We start from the raw sequence: 17,408 nt of genomic DNA, 5'->3' as shown, positions 1-17,408 counted from the left end.
CCATTTAAACTATATAGTTCAGTGGTGTCAAGTATGTTCAGAGTTGTGCAGCCATTACAAAAGGAAAACCCATACCCATTAGCACTCTCCTCATCTTCCCCACAAAGCTCAGCAACCACTAATTTACCTTCCATCTCTACAGATTCAGCCACTCTGGACATTTCATTTAAATAGAATCATAGGATATGTGGTCTTTTTCACTTAGCATAATGTTTTCAAGGTTCACCCATGTCATGGCATAGATTGGTACTTCATTCCTTTTTATTGCCAACTCATTATCAATTATATGGATGTATCACATTTTATTTATTCATCAGTGGATGGACATTTGGGTTGTTTCCACTTTCCTATTATGAACAATGCTACTATGAATATTCCTGTACAAGTTTTATGTGAACATATGTTTTCATTTCTCTTGGATAAATGCCTGGGAGTGGAAGGAAGTGCTGGGTCATACTGTAACCCTCATAACTTTGTGTATCAAGGTTTTCAGGACCAAATTCAGAGTGACGTCATAGTGTTCTGTCAACCCCACTCAGAATTAAATTTCTCCCTGCTACTGCTATTGTTCAGCACCTCAGTGTTATGCTCACCGATCTGCCTTGGAACTCAGTAATCCTATATGGCTCTTTTTGTGAATTACAGGAAAGCAGGGAAAGGCTCTTTCATTTTTATATGCCCAAGGCATAAAGCAGGAACTCTGCAAGTGCTTTTGAATTGGTGGGAAATAAAAGTATTAAGAATTTCATATGCTTGATCCTACAGACTGTGTCTAATACTAAATAATGATCACTTTCAAATTTCGACAATTAAATGACAAATAACACTTAAAAAATAAAGGTGTTTAAGGCAAACCAATTTCATGCATTAAAGTCTGTTTATTTTGGCTTATAGAAGCTCTGGTGTTTTGGATTTATATTAAGAAAATGAAACACTTAAGTAATTATAGATAGGACTGAAAATAAACAGGACAATATAAGTATAATGACAACATGAGTTAAAGTTTCAAATTTCACATAAATTTCACTGAAGCAAATTCAAATTCACTAAAGCAAATTTAAAAATTCTTTTTAATGTTTTGTTTCCCTTGGTTTTCATTGTCATTATGATATCAACAGACTTTTATAAAAATAAATTTTTACTCATATTGAAAGCCTGTGTTTTTCATTGTTGATGGATAAGACTGGAGGGATGTTTCCCGCTGTCCAAGGTAGGCCTAGTTCTAGCCCTTGACCTGGAAACACAGACTATAACTCTGGTGGAGTCCTAGATCCCATCAAGGTTATCTGCACATTCTCAGCCTAATTACGCATGAACACCTTAAAAATATTCTTGGCCACTAGGCAGGTGGGAAGTTGTTCCAATAGTTAGTAACTGGAGAAAAAGCTGGTGCCTAACTCTGTTCCATCTAGAACAATCCACGTGGCTTTGGGAATGGCTACATGAATGTCAGCATACTGGCTGAAATGACAATAACACATCTGACTGTAATTCCAAGGAAAGATGAACTCCTTTGTTTTAGCTATTAATTCAATTTTATTTTTTAAGTGAAAAAGTAAATATTAAATACTATTATCCAACTGTATAAACTCTAGATTATATATATAAATATGTATATTTATATTCACAAAAATAGTAATTCATTTTCTGGATGAAGAACAGAGGCTTGGAAGTTAACTAGGTGATTCACAAGCTCTGCTGAGTCTCAGAATCAAGGGTAGTAATGTTCAGGCCACACCGACCAATTACATCTGAATCTCTTGGGGTAGGATGTTCATATTATCCTTTTTTAAAGTTCCCCAAGCTAAACATGATAACAAATGAATTAGGTCATATTAGGGCAGAGGCCGACACAAGTTGTACTATTGATTATCTTAACTCAAATATAACTTAGCTTTTGCTGTGTTCTTGGGTGTGAGGTTTCTAATAAAAGGAAGGAAGTTGATCCTTTGCTCAATGGTACTGAAAGGTGAGCTATAAAATTGTACCCCAAGAATGTAACAGTGCTCTATTTCTAACCTGTAGAACTACTCTTCATCCACAGGTGCTTATCAGGCTCATTCTTCGAACTTCAAAAGAAATACAGATATCCAGAAATTATTCTAGACCAGCTGAATCAAAATCATTAGGGGAGGCACCTGAGCTTGTAAATTTTTAAAAAAGTTCATGATTTTTGATGCCAAATTTTGGCTAAAGATCTTTAGAGGTGTGCCACATGGTATGTGCTTAGCTAAATTTGGTTAAATTATAGGGAAGCAGATTTTTAGAAAAATGACTTTAAAGAATCACAGTTATCCAGCAATGGAACAATCTATTTTAAGGCAGTGAGCTCTCAATGGCTAGAAAAATAAAGGCAGAGGTTGGATTACCACCTGCTGGGAATGTTATCCAAAGGCCCTCAAATTTAGTAAGTAGTTGGATCACCTGATATCTAAGGTTACTCCCAATTCTTAAGTTTCTCTAGCCAAAACCTGCAATCGATCACCTACAATGGATGTTCACATTGTTGTGAAAACTCATGATTTTTCCAGAAGTATCATAATGATTTTGTTTCTAAAACTGGCTAGAATGAAGTAATGTCAATGAAGTAGTGTTAATGGAACATTGCCTCTTATACTGGTCTTACCAAGGGGAATACCTTTCCCTCCTCATGCTCGCATGGACAGAAGGGACTTTTTCTTCCTCCCTGGGAGATAGAAGTGTGGGAACAAGCTCTGTGAATCCTCATTCATTTCCTCTCAAAAGACTCTCATCTGATGAGTGATTTTGGGAGCAGGAACTCAGCACGTGTGGCCCAGCCCCCAGTGGGTTCTCTCACCTTGAAAGCTAAATGGTCTCAGAATGCCAAGGTGGGCTCTATCTCTGGCAAGGCAGAGGTCTGCAGTTGTATGTAGGCAGAGAGATATTTTAGGGAGCCTGATAGGAAAACAAGACAACCTGGCTCTCTACTTTGGCTTCCCTGATAATAAAGCTGACATTTTGATCTCTCTCTGACTCCCATGTTTTATTTCTTAATTTGTTCCAAAGAAGAGGGGAATAAGAGAGTTACCTATTGGTGTCCTTAAGCCCCATAAGCATCACAATCGAGTCATAAATTGTAATTGCCCTTGAGTTCTGAGATAGCATTCCATTATTTTCTTGAAACTGATGAACAACCATAAAGTACAAAGTATTTCCAAAGTTACAGAAAGAACACAACATAGAAAAGGCCATCTTTCTTTACTGACATAATTTGGGAATTCTAACTGCTCAACTATCTGTTTTTAGCAAACAATAACATTTTCTAAGATTGTACTTATTGAGAGTAATCTTAGTCGTGATCTGCGGCAGTTGGTCCTGGGCAATTTGAAGAGAGGTCTTCTTTATCTGTGATTTATGTGAGAAAAATAAAAGATTAATGGGATTTATCCAGTAAACGATTCCAGAAAATTATATTAACATATTTTGTAGCTGTGTTTGCTACTTGGCTAAATCAGGAAAAGATACAACAATAACCAACAAGTCCTTACTGTCAAGTATAAAGTCCCTAAATTCCAGTTAACAGAGCCAACTTCGGCGAATGTATTAGAAGGGAAAGTACTCGGCTCTATAACACATCTGGCAAATTGTAAACCTATTTCTTTCCTTACAATAAAAAATAAAATGGGAGCGGATTTCAACATTCTGATTTTTATAGTTCAGGGACAATATTCTAACTACATAAAAGCTAGTTCTATAAATTTTAAATATCTTTCGAGTATTATAGCTGCAGAAAGAATCTTTAAACATGAAGCATGAAAACAAATCATCATTCCTAAGTAACTCAAATTCTTCATTTTGAAATAGAAGACCGAAAAATTCCCCTCTGCACATTTAGTTTCTGAAAAATTAAAAGCACCTTTAATAAGGCCTCAATTATTAAGACATTGATCCCACATTGCCATTTGGATGGAATAAGAAATTCCATCATCTATGGAAAATGTGACTTTCACACACACACACAGAAAGTAAAAAATATCAAAGAAGATTTGTATTCAGTATCTAAAAAGTATGAAGCATCCTCTTACCTTCATAGGCTGTTCCACACCAAATACAATACAGATGTTCTTCTCTTAAATAACCAGTCAGTATTTGTAATTTTTCCAGTATCTGGATAGAGAACATAGGCACATTAATAGTTCAAACTGAATAGAATCTTGGTTTTATGGTATCTTGGATCCTGCCAAATCAGCCCAAGGCCATAAATCTTCTGCTATTCTCTTAACCAGGTACCAAGGGCAGAACATGTATATTAGAACACGTCCCAGTTTATCAGCCACCCTGATATTTTCACAAGTTTGCCAGGCACAAAGAGACACTTGGTAACATTTAGAAAATAGGTTTGGGTTGGCTCTGTTTTAATCAGAATCCTTAAAAAAAAAAAAATCCTTTAAAGACCCCTTCTACTTTCAAAGAATCTTCCTCTCCCATGGGCCAAGAGTGAACACTGCCTCCCTCTGTCCTTAAAATTCCCATCAATGGTCTCTCAGTTAAGTGGAACATTGGTTTTGCAAATTGTACAAGTTTCTTGCAAATGCTTATATACAGGTAACCATAGAAATGTCCTTCCTTCATTGAATAATCTCCACTTCCTTTGAACTGTGGTTTTTTTTTTTTTTTTTTTTGCTTTATTTATGAGTAGAGGAGAGAGGTACTCCTACAGAATCACTTACAGAAATTTAATAGGCAACAAGGTAGAAATTAAAATAATTTACATTTGCAGCTCATCCATCATCCAAACTGAAGCGGAGATGAGAGTATAAACTGAAGCTAAGGGAAGAAAGTATATAAAGTTTGGTTTGGGGTTAATAAAATAACCTTATAATGTAGTGGTTCTCAACAGGGGCTGATTTTCCCCCTCAGGGACATTTAGTAATGTCTGGAGACATTTCTGGTTGTCACAGGGGGAGGTGGAACTGGCATCCAAAGGGTGGAAGCCAGGGATAGGGATGCTGCTACAAGGCAAAGAACAGCATCTCCCAACAAATAACTACCCAGCTCAAAGTGTTAATGGTGCCAAGGCTGAGACAGCCTGCTCAAGGAACTGGTGCCAAAACATACACTTAAGTCTTCATTTTTATAGTCATCTTCATCTTGCTCTTTTTCCTCCTCTTCGTCAGTCTCCTCTTCGAGCCCCAACCAGTACCATGCTTCCCTAGGAACCTGAATGTTCTGAAAATGCAGAATTACTCCCAATTAAACACAAGTATGTTCATGTCAACATGAATTCATGTTCTTTCAATTAAATATTTTCTGAGTGGTTGCTCCAAGAGTAAAACACTATGCCCTATAAACCATGGGGATGAAGATCCAGTTCAAAGAATGTCCCCAAGTTGTCACTGGTCTAATAGGGAAAAGACGCTACATGTATACGTAGCCTAATGGGTATGAGATAATACATATACGCTAGAAATCCTAAGGGTCATGACACAGACACAAAGTGATATGAAAATATAGAAAAGTGAGAAATGGCTTCCAGTTGTCTATTTACATATGAGGAAAATTTTAAAACATTTTTGAGACTTTAAATGAAGTAATTTCATTTTGATGGAAATACCAAAATAAAAAAAATAAAAGCAAAAATGGAATTTTAAAAATCACTCACATCTGAAATAGACAGTAGTCTACCACGATTTTACTGATTAGAAACACAAGAGGTACTGAAAATAGGCTATTCTTATTAATTAAGTATTCTGGTGAACAGAATTTCTACATGCACCAGCTCCAAGTCATCAATACTTGAATAAACAGGGGATAATTAAATACAAAAATGTTATTTGACACTCATTGGGTAATTCAGACTACTCCAGTTCTTGCAGCAGACAAGTCATTGTCATATCAATAATTAAGGATCAGTGGTGTGTGTTAGATGAAAGCTTTACTGGGTAGCAGGCTAGATACACTGAGCTTGCAGTTCTTTTCTTTCTTTTTTTTCTAATTACAGGGCAAATCACACTGGATGCCAAAAAAGTATTCCAAACTGAATAGAGGTGAAAGGCTTGCCTTCTGTGTATCCAACTGCTGGCAGGCTCGCTGGCTTCTTCTCAGGTCCCCTTCCAGCTTCACTTCATCTTGCTTATGTTTAAGTCGCAGTCTAGTCGAGAGAAGACAACAGTTCCACTAAGAGTCTGTACTCTTTTTACCCATTGTATGTGCCCAAGTATCAGAAAACACACCACAATAAAGACAATAAACACGATAAAGACAATAAAGAATCCCCAAATAGCTCAAATACAAAGTGTTACCGAAACTGCTCTGCAGCTGTTTCTTCAGCTTGGTTTTTCATGTGAATCTTTCTCCTATAACTTTCTAGTTTTTCCTCTGCTTTCCGTTTCAGTAATGCCTCATGACCAAGGCCGCTTTTTCCTGTTCAAACAGCAAACTCTGCTGAGGAACCTGCTGGCTTCACCTCAAAACACGGCAACTGACATATTTGCAAATTACACACAATTCTAATTTGAGAACAATCATTCAAAATCATTTTACATGAATGACAAGAGAAAGCATTAGAGATTTTTTTTCTAAACACAAACACAATTTGGTTTTTACAAAGATTAGTCTGATCTGATAAGACAGTCACACTATACAAGATTTTTTAAATTGGGAAAATAGTATCAACTGTCATACTTTCATATAAACATAATGAATAAATAAAATATATATAGTTTTCCCTTCATTCAAAGTATTAAGAAAAACATTGAATGGATAAATCTGTCTTGGAAACTTTTAGGACATTTCAATGGACAAAAATAGCTTTCCACTTTTAATAGTTACAATTTTTTCCCACATTTTTGTGATTTAAATTTTATTTTACATTCACTGAAACTTTTATTTTTAGTTTAAAAGATTTAGGGATCCCCGGGTGGCGCAGCGGTTTAGCGCCTGCTTTTGGCTCAGGGCACGATCCTGGAGACCCGGGATCGAATCCCATGTCGGGCTCCTGGTGCATGGAGCCTGCTTCTCTCTCTGCCTATGTCTCTGCCTCTCTCTCTCTCTGTGTGTGACTATCATAAAAAAAAAAAAAAAAAAAAATTAAAAGATTTAGAAGTTTAAGAAACATTTTACTGAGTGCTTCCTGTGATAAGAACTGTAATAGCGCTACCATAAAAAAAGTATTTAATAAACAAATACATGTGCTAGATTTAAGCGTAAGTTATTATTACTGGTAAATATGCTCAAAATAATTATATACCTGTTTTGACGTTAAGGGGGATTGGCTCAACAATACCATCTCCTAAGAAAAGAGAACAAAACACACAAACTACTTTAGAAATGCTTCCTCAAACTATAGGTGAGCATGGTATGCAATGTGACAATGTTCTATACATACCCTCCAGTTTCAATGCCACTTCAAACTGAAAACTGACTATACTCTATAATCAACTACTTTCTTTGCCTTCAGATACCTGTTCCTCATAAGGCTGACCCACAGCCTCCTATGCCATCTGAAGGTAGAGTTTCAAGAAGTGAAAATACTGATTCTCTATGTCCAAGAGGGTAGTAGTTTCTAGAGAAAGCAAAACCTTGGTAGGTGAGGATCAAATCAATTACAATAAAGAACAGAAAGACAGCTCATAGAAGCTGCTACAAATCTATGCCATCTACATCTTAATAAACTTTCCGCTTTCTAAAAGGGAAGTGAGAATTGAGCTTATCCAACCATGTGCTCCCTAAAGCAGTTGCCATGGGTACAGAGTGAGCAGTGCAGAGTCCTGCCATCCTCCTCAATGTTACTTCACTGTCCTTTGGCCGTTCGTACTTTTCAACCCTTCTCTCACCACCAGTCTTAGCTGCTGCCTTCACTGTTAGCCTTGTACATCCCAGATATTAGGGCCTTGAAGGCTGAGCTGGGTTGATAAGTAGCTCTTGATGGCAAATGGTTGTCTAAATGTAGGAAGATGAAAGTTCTCCATATGCTTCTTAGCATATAAGAGACTAATTAACTCAGTTGTTTTAATTTTGGCATAGTTGGGTAAAGTCTCTGGGACTCATCAATAAATCACCACTTGGTGGCTAGGAACACCTGTTTATGTCCAGACAGAACTTACCACTCTTGCCAAGGGCCTGACCGCTTTTATATCCCATCTTTTGCAGCAAGGCAAATCCTTTGTTTTCACAGCCTAGTGCATTCTTCAACCCAATGTCACGTCTTTCTTGTTCTTCTTCTTTTAAACTCTTCTGCCTATTTTTCAAATTAGCTTCCTGTTGCTTTTCTTCTTTCCGACGGGCTTCTCGGATCTGCCTTAGCATTGGCAATCCTGGTCTAATGTCTTGTCTAAAGAGTAAGGGGAAACGTTATATTAAATGAGTATATTACGTTTTTTCATAACTTTGCTACTTATTAACTTGACACTACTTAAAAGTTAAGCACCACTTCTATGATCACCTTTGTTATTATTGATATTAGAACATAATCAGTGACCTCCAAGACTGGCTGTTTTAGTAAACATAATAAAGGCTGGTGACAGATTGCAGGAAACTGAAGGAAGTAGAGTTGAAGAAATAGTAATTTTACACTAATTTTTCTAGGAAGTTGGAAATTATAAAGAACAAAGTTTAATATTAGCTAGAAGAAACAGTAAGATAAAATAAAGAAGAGTAAATTTCCTTGGAAGAGAAGAATAACAAGAATTGAGGGTAGAAGTCAAATGTTGAACATTAAGAGGGAAGTATCTTTGTATGGATATCTAGTGAGCATTTCCACAAATCAATAAAACTGACTTTCCAATTCCCATTTAAAATCAATGTTCTTACTTAGGAGTCTCCTACATATCATTATGCGAGGTGTACGCATTTACTTACTGGACATTAATGAAGGAATCAGACATATAGTCCTCTTCTTCTGCCATGTTCAACTTCATATGGCAAAGGTATCTACAAATCAAATAGGATAAAGTAACAATACTCATTATTTTAGTTTATAATGGAAGTAGGCCTTTCTCTGGAGCTCTCCCACACAACCAAGTGCCTCCCAACATCTTCCTGTGTGAAGCTCTCCAACAACTCATTCTCTTCCACCTCATATCTCCTTCATCCCCTACTATTTTCTTTTTTTAAATTTTATTTATTTATTCATGAAAGACATGGAGAGAGAGAGGCAGAGTCATAGGCAGAGAGAGAAGCAGGCTCCATGCAAGAAGCCCAGTGTGGGACTTGATCCCGAGACTCCAGGGTCACTCCCTGGGCGAAAGGCAGATGCTCAATCACTGAGCCACACAGGCATCCCCATCCCCTATCATTTTCTTTCTTTCTTTCTTTTTTTAAGACTCTATTATTTTCAAATGAATGTCAGTACAATCTGCCTAGTCTTGACCTCTTATAAGCCTCTGCCAAGCCTTCCTCTACAACACCCTTTTTTCCTATAGTTGTGACCATTGCTTTAGTTCAGGCATTTCTTTCTCACCTAAACTATTAGAATTTCTAGTTGGTTTCATTGCATTTGGCCTCTCCTCTTCCAATCTGTTTCCTACATGCTATTTGGTTTTTTTTTAAAGACAACTTTTTAAAAAGTTTATTTATTTTTTTTTTAGTAATCTCTATATCAAACGTGGGGCTAAAATTCAGGACTCTGAGATCAAGAATCACATGCTCTTCCCACTGAGCCAGCCAGGTGCTCCTCTAGAGTGGTTTTTTAAAAAAACATAAGTCAGGTCAGGGCACCTGGGTGGCTCAGTGGTTGAACATCTGTCTTTGGCTCAGGTTGTGATCCAAAGGTGCTGGGATCCCAGGATCCTGGGATTGAGTTCCACATCGGGCTCCCCATGGGGAGCCTGCTTCTCCCTCTGCCTATGTCTCTGCCTCTCTCTGTCTTTCATGAATAAATAAATAAAATATTTTTAAAAAGTCGTGTCATTTAACCTATTTCAAATCCTTCACTTTAACACAGGAGCAGGAGGGATCCTTCATAATCTGATCTCTGTAGCTCCTTTAGGATTCAATATTCAAGTCACATGGGCTTCTCATTGCTCTTTGAACTTACTACAGATATTTCCTTCCTCCTAAGTCTAGGCTACCCTCCATAAAATATGCCCTGACCATTCCAGGCTTTGCTCTATAGCATTTCATACTCAAGCTGCTCATTTGGAACTTGATATAGTTAACATCTTACTTATATGAAAACATTTTTTTTTAAGATTTTATTTATCTATTCATGAGACACAGAGAGAGAGAGGCAGAGACACAGGCTGAGGGAGAAGCAGGCTCCATACAAGGAACCCAATGTGGGACTTGATCCCGGGTCTCCAGGATCACACCCTGGGCCAAAGGCAGATGCTAAACTGCTGAGCCACCCAGGGATCCCAATGAAAACATTTTTGAGTAGAGTTTCCATCCAAGATAGTTAAAATCATGTAATTATTTTCCCTTACAGGAATAAAATAATTATCAAGAAAAGTGCATCTCAAACTTTATTATGTATTTAAATTGCCTCAGGATCTTCTTAAGAGCCAGTGTCTGATTCTGAGCTAGAGCATGAAGTTCTGTATTTCTAATAGGCTCCCAGGTGATATCAATGCTACTGGTGCAGGAGTTAGTTACAAAGGGTAGTTATTTGTTGCAGTGCACATATGCTGTTGTTTTTTTTTTTTTTAAGATTTTATTTATTTATGAAAGAGAGAGAGAGAGAGGCAGAGCACAGGCAGAGGGAGAGAAGCAGGCTCCATGTAGGGAGCCTGATGTGGGACTCTATCCTGGGTCTCCAGGATCAGGCCCTGGGCTGAAGGCGGCGCTAAACCACTGAGCCACCCGGGCTGATCACATATGCTTTTTTGCTTGCACACCATCATTTCCTTTGGGAACTCAGTCCTCTGCCCTCCATGGGGTTCTAGTGGAGGGTGGCAATTTCAGTACCCTATACTCCTCTGGGCACTCCCAATTATAGTACACTATGTACCAGCAACAGAGGAGTGGATGATCAAACCAGGGCACATAAGCATCTCTTTCCTTACATGATATTAATAGATTATGTGGGGAAAGAGATCTCCACTGGCGTTTCTGAACTGGAAGTATGTGAAGCTGGGCTCCAAATGGCCATTTCCTGATCACTTAAGAGATCCTGTTCCGTAGAATGAAGCCAGATAGAAAAAATGGACGAAGGGAATCCTAAAAGCCATGAGTCTCTAACTCTAGTTCCTAAGTGATTCCTGTAGCCCTTTCTTTGATACTGTGACCTAACATTCTTCCTAGCTATATGGGCTAATAAATTTCTTCATTACTTAAACTTGTTGGAGTAGGGGTTCTGTCAATTGCAACTGAGAGTATGGACAATTACACTGGATGGGAAAATTATTACTGTACTTTTTGTTTTGCTTTTTTCCCCCCCAATTTTTAATGTGTATCTTCCTAACCAGGCTGTAAACCCCAAAGACAAGTTCCCTATATCCCTACCACTGTGGCCCAAGCTTTCACAAATTCTAAATGTTTAGCTATGATAAGAACAAGAGGGGTCTTGGGGCCCCTGGTGGCTCAGTGGTTGAATGTCTGCCTTTGGCTCAGGTTACGATCCCGCAGTCCTGGAATTGATTCCCGCATCGGTCTCCCTGCAGGGAACCTGTTTCTCCCTCTACCTATATCTCTGCCTCTGTGTGTCTTTCATGAATAAATTAATAAAATCTTAAAAAAAAAGAAGGGTCTTTACTTTGTGATTTTGTAATAATAGAATACTTTTCTCTCTAGGCTATCATGTCTTAAAACAAATGTACAGGTAATGAATTTTTATAAGGCAAACACTCTTGTAATCAAGTAGTAGGCTCCAAGATGGCCCCTAATGATCTTGACTCTTGGTTCTCCACCTGCTTGTGGAGCCCCCTTCCACAGTGACCAGGATTGACCTATAACTAATAGGGTATTGTGGAAATGATAGAGAGTGACTTCTTGGTCATAAAAGACACTATATAGCTCTTATATCACTCTAACTCTGGATAGATTATCTATTCTAAAGAAAGTCAGCTACCATGCAGTGAGGACATTTAAGCAACTGAAGACCGGACCTCCTGTCCACAACCATTACAAACTTGGGAGCCACAAGAGTGAGACATCTTAGAAAGAGCCTCGAGAGATGCCTGGGTGGCTCAGCGGCTGAGAGTCTGCCTTTGGTTCAGAGTGTGATCCTGGGATCCAGGATCAAGTCCCACATCAGGCTCCCTGCATGGAGCCTGCTTCTCTGTGTGTGTGTCAATCATGAATAAATAAATAAAATCTTAAAAAAAAAAAAAAAGAGCGAGCCTCAAACTTTCAGGTGACTCAGTCTGAGGTAGCATCTTCACTATATCTTCTTAAGAAAGTCTGAGCTAAGCTAAACTACTAACAAATTCCTGACCCATAGAAACTGAGATAATAAGGTGACTATAGTTATTTCAAGCTGCTAAATTTTGGGATAACTTCTTATACTGTAAAAGACAATATAACACATCACCATTATCACCACCCTTGTCAGCTGCCCTCTTTATTCCCTACTAGTTATATAATTTTCTTATTTTTCTTCATAGTTTTGTCATCCATGTGTGCATCCTTAAACATTATAGTTTTTTCTTTTTACTATAAGTTAAAAATATGTAAGATTATACATAGCATTTGTGGTAACTCACCCACGGTCTCTAAACTTCAAATTCTTCATTTCTAATACTAGTGTTTTTATACATAATGGTTTAGTGCTTACCCAGTATCTCAAATATTTTTTATCTTATTTAATCATTAACAACTATATAAGGTAGGAATAGCTAAGTCCAGCTTTTTAGTTGGAGAAATTAACGCTCAGTTTGGCTAAATGACTGGCTCAACACCACAAAAACTCCAGGTCTCGGTGCAAACAGATTATTTTTAAGGGACCCACCTAGCTCTAAAGGGTTAGGCAGATCTCGATGGGAGTTCCAAGTTGTTGTTGTTGTTTTTAACTCCCCCTTTGTGGGTACAATACACTTTAGTATCACTCAGTCGCATCCAGCATAAGGATAAACCCAGTAAAGCGACAATCCGGGAAGAGATGACAGTGGCTTGGACCACAGTAACAGCAGCGGAACTGGTGAGAAGCGGTGGGATTCTGGGTATTTTTTTTTAATTTTTATTTATTTATGATAGTTACAGAGAGAGAGGGGCAGAGGGAGAAGCAGGCTCCATGCACCGGGAGCCCGACGTGGGATTCGATCCCCGGTATCCAGGATCGCGCCCTGGGCCAAAGGCAGGCGCCAAACCGCTGCGCCACCCAGGGATCCCCAGATTCTGGGTATATTTTAAAGGTAGAGTTAACGAGACTGGCTGATAGACCGGAGGCGGTGGGTCAAAGAGCGATGTCAAGGATTTACTCCAAGGCTTTTGGTCTGAATACCTGGAAGAAAGGAGTTACCAGTGTTTGACAGTGGTGAGGCTGTAGCAGGTTTGGCTGGGGTGAGGTCTGGTTTTGTTTTGGCAGAGAGCTGGCAGGGAAGGGGCCACAAGAATGCGGCTTCAGACCTACAGAGAATCCCATTACGCATCCCAGGGGAGAGAAGGGCTACGTAGGGGGACGGGGAGTAGAAAGCGAACAAAAAAGCCTCAGTCCCCAACCACCCCAGGGGCGGCTGATTCCTCCCCGCTGCTAGCAGCCCGCAGACGCGACGACTCACGAGGGGGAATGTAGGTGATGGTGTGACGGGGGAGTCACAGCAAGCGCACAGCCCACCACCCTTCACCATTCTCTCCGGCATCCCCATCCCCTTACCTGGTAGCTCTACTAGCCCCGGACCAGCTGCCGAGAGCGCGCGGTGCGCATGCGCCCACCTACCAGCGCAGGACTTCCGAGCCTCGAGTCTCACCTGAGTTTCCCAAGCAAGCAATCGGAAACCTGCGGCAGGTGCGGCCGGGCGGATGTAGTTAGTGCGCTTGCGCAAAAAAGAGGGCCCGCCTTCCGCGCACGCGCTCTCTTCGTTTCCTGCCGGCGAGCGCGCGGGAGGCGGGGCATCCGGGTCCGTAGGCGACGCTGCCGGCCCCGGAACTCAGCTGTTCCGCACCTGCCAGACTAGGAGGTGAGGCCACCCCCGTCTGCCGCCGAAGCATGCACGGTGACACGCACACACCCCCTGCCCTCTTCGTCCCCGTACGTTTTCAAAGGCCCGGGGAGGAAAATCGAGTTTGTAATGAGCGTTTCCCCTTCCTCAGTCCCCGGGCTCGGTTCTGAGGCGCCGCCACCTGTGGGTGACAGCCCGAGTGGCCCTGGCCAGGCCTGCGGCGGCCTCGTGCATCTCCCCCGGGCGGGGCGCTGCGCCGCGGTGGGCCCCGCCTAGCCGGCTGGACCCCGACCCCCGAACCCCGCGCGCGCAGCGTCTGCGAGCTGCGTTTCCCCCGCCGCCCGGCGTTGCCACTGAAGCTTGGCCCCGGGGTCTGGCCTCCCTCGCCCGGGCCCTGTAGGAAGAATTTTGGAGACTTCCAGTGTGACATCTTTATACTGGGAGTTTTGATGTGCTTCGGGGCCGAGAGGCGAGGGGTGGGGGTCAGGGTGCTGTGCACCGAGCAGTGGGCGGAAAAAGAGGAGGCTGGGTTGTCAGGCCCGGTCTGTGTTTGATCTTGCTGCTTCAGTTTTCCCATTTATGGACTGGGTTAATGACATGTGTTTTGCTACGCATTTTTCTTCCGGAATAGTACCCTGTTTGCAGTACATATATATTATTTTAAGTCATCTCTACGCCCAACGAGCGGCTTGACCCCACGACTCCAGCTCAAGCCTCGCCTGCTCTACTGACTGAGCCAGCCAGGTGCCCCGTTATTTGCAAAATTTCTTTTTAATTTTCATTGTACCCCTTTTTTTCATTCCTCCAAACCAAGCATGGCTTTCATTTATGTTTGTTTTTGTTTTACCCTTGCCATTTAGAATTAGATTCATCAGCTTTGCCTCAAGGAAATTGTGAAAATTTCCCCCAAATGAAGTGAGAAGTAAAGCCATACGTTTCATTTCTTACTGGTTACATTCGTTAGGCTTGCCCTTCAAAAAATCCTTACAAGTATTTTTTAATTTGTTAAGGTGTGACTTTTAAACTTCAGCAATGGAGCTAGCCCACAGTTTATTGCTAAATGAAGAAGCTTTGGCTCAAATCACTGAAGCAAAGAGACCGGTTTTTATCTTTGAATGGTTGAGATTTCTCGATAAAGTCTTGGTTGCTGCCAACAAGGTATGGTGTTTTTTTTGTTTTTGTTTTTTTTTCCAGCTGGGTTTACATGATGAAGAATATTGTATGTTCATGATTTGTGAAGAAACAAGTATTATGTTTTGGAAAGGTTGTGGGTCACTTGTGGAATTGAGAATGTAACACTGGAATAGGAATTTTTATCTGTCCTTTGTCCATTTTGTGGCAAAACCTGAATCTTGTTTGAACCTAGCTTTTTGCCTACTTCATGTCTCTATGTGGACAGCTGAATGTGACTGGAGAAAAATATGATTATGTGACTGCCATCATTTTAAATACATTTATCTCCAACTTCAGGTGGTCCCTCAGTGCTGTCTAGCAATCTGAATATCTTCACTTATGTCTCTGAGGAGTTATAATAGGATAATAGGTTTTTTTTTTTTTTTTCTATTTTCTTCTTCTTACATAGTCTGTTTTATTCTGGTTGCTTTTCATTCTGTGTATGTTTTATTACCTGCTTTTAAAATTAGGCAGGTTCCTCACATACCTGATCATATTTTACTGTCTGCTTAAATTTGGGAATGAGTAATAAGTTCTCTGGGCAGGGAAGTTCATTAACTGTATTTCACTGTAGGATAGTCCTGTTGTTTGAGGATCCCCTGATGTTGGTATCATAGGTTTCTCTTAGCTACTCATTCCCTGGAAGAGACATTTCTACTCTAGTGTCCTAGGGTGTATTACCAGCTCCCTCGATTCTAGGAGCTGGGGGGAGAAGGCTAGAGACTTCAACATCCAGTATGTAAACTTTCATTTAATCCCCCTGTTCAGTGCAGTTTTCCCAGCCCACAGCTGTGCTTGAGCTCCCTAAGTCCAGAATGGAGAACGGTATGAGAGCCTTACAGCTTCTAGACTCTCAACCATTTCCTCCAGTCCTAGGCACAACTTCACTCCCTCCTCTGAAAGCACCTACAGCTTCAAACAACAACGACTAAACAAACATGAGCTTTATGGGATTCTGTGTTGTAAGTTGGGTGTCTTCTCAGCTTTCCCTATTGGGATACTTGGCTTCTACATTTTTTCTGTTGATTGTTTTTCCTGTTTTCTTTGCTCTTGTAGATTTGTGCTTTTTTTTGGGGGGGGGGGGTGTTGCTCTTCAGTATAGTTTTAGTAGTATTTCTGGAGAGACAAAGTTAATGTATAGATCCATTTGCGATCCTGAGTTCAAAGTTTCTATTTTTTCTCTTAAGCACTTTCTAACAATATTTGTTGCCTCCATTCCACTGGAATGGTTCTTGTCTAGTCATCAGTGATCTCAAATTCTTCCAACCAGTGATCAGTATTCTGCCTCAGTTGACCATCAGCAGCTTTTGACATAGTTGATCCTCTACCTTGAAACACTTACCATATTTTTAATTTTGTTGTGAAATTGAAAAATATGAGTATATACAAGTATCTGTTCCTTTAATGATACCATAATCTCATGATTTTTACTACCATCTATAAGATAATGACTTCGAGATATCCAATTACCTCTTTCTCTCTTAAACAGCATCTCAAAATTAACATATTCAAAGCCAAATTATTGATTTCCCCATCCCAAACATGTCCTTTGCCTAGTGCTCATCTTCTCGGGAAATGAATATTTTTTCCTTCTAGTTGCTCAGGTCATAAACCTTAGAGTCATTCTTGACTTCTCTCTTTTTCTCAAACTTCACATCACATTCATCAGCAAATCCTATTGGTTCTATACACCAAATATGTCCAGAATTCAATTATTTGTCATCAGTGCCATTGTTCCCACCCTCATTTCTCATCTGGATTATTACAGCAGCTTCCTAAGTGCTCACCATGCTTCTAACCATGTACCTTGTAGAGTGTTCTTTGCTCAATATTCAGAATGTGCCTATTAAAGCACTCTGATCATGTCCCTGTTGTGCTTCAAATTCCTACTCAGAATGAAGTAGAAAATTCTTACAATGGTATGTAATGGATGCTATACAGTCTGGTCCCTTCTACCCTTCTGACTTCATCTCCCACTGCTTCCTCACTCTGACTCTGCCGCAGCCAAACTGGCCTCTTGCTCTCCTCAACTAAGCAAACTTCCACCTTTGCCCTTGTTCCCGTTGCCTGAAATGTATTTATCTCAGATATCTGCATAGCTCACCCCTTCGCTTCTTTTCAGAGGGCTTTTCTTACTAATCTGTACAAAATAGGAAGAGCTCACACTCTTCATTTATTTGGTAAACTGTCTTTCCCCACTAGAATATAAACTCACGAGGACAGAGACTTTGTTGTGTT

The 17,408-nt window shown here is 40.1% G+C and overlaps 2 protein-coding genes across 5 annotated transcripts in view; one reads left to right on the top strand and one right to left on the bottom strand.

Moving 5' to 3' along the window:
- Window positions 1–858: 858 nt before the first annotated feature.
- On the bottom strand, window positions 859–13,890 carry GPATCH11 (G-patch domain containing 11). Of its 2 annotated transcripts, none has more exons than XM_038561272.1 (9): window positions 13,712–13,890; window positions 8,821–8,892; window positions 8,067–8,293; window positions 7,211–7,252; window positions 6,264–6,384; window positions 6,022–6,112; window positions 5,080–5,190; window positions 4,047–4,128; window positions 859–3,366 (listed from the first exon to the last, which is right to left on the bottom strand). In XM_038561272.1, exons 2-9 carry the CDS (start codon window positions 8,877–8,879, stop codon window positions 3,311–3,313), a joined length of 789 nt encoding a protein of 262 aa, XP_038417200.1. In that variant the 5' UTR covers window positions 8,880–8,892; window positions 13,712–13,890; the 3' UTR covers window positions 859–3,310. The 2 variants fall into 2 exon arrangements, with proteins under 2 accessions (XP_038417200.1, XP_038417199.1); XM_038561271.1 differs by having other exon boundaries at window positions 13,806–13,883.
- A 41-nt stretch (window positions 13,891–13,931) lies between these two features.
- HEATR5B (HEAT repeat containing 5B) overlaps window positions 13,932–17,408 on the top strand; it is a 99,766-nt gene continuing 96,289 nt past the window's right edge. For 2 of the 3 annotated variants that reach the window (XM_038561268.1, XM_038561270.1), the window contains exons 1-2: window positions 13,932–14,015; window positions 15,008–15,155. In XM_038561268.1, the coding sequence (XP_038417196.1) occupies window positions 15,030–15,155 (126 nt within the window). In that variant the 5' untranslated portion in view covers window positions 13,932–14,015; window positions 15,008–15,029. Of the gene's footprint in view, window positions 14,087–15,007; window positions 15,156–17,408 lie in introns of all 3 variants that reach the window. The other variant, XM_038561269.1, reaches the window with a different exon arrangement.

This window comes from Canis lupus, chromosome 17 (assembly GCF_011100685.1).
Source record: "Canis lupus familiaris isolate Mischka breed German Shepherd chromosome 17, alternate assembly UU_Cfam_GSD_1.0, whole genome shotgun sequence".
NCBI lineage: Eukaryota > Metazoa > Chordata > Mammalia > Carnivora > Canidae > Canis > Canis lupus.
Note: the sequence above shows the minus strand (reverse complement) of the source record. Positions and strands in the feature narration are given on the sequence as shown.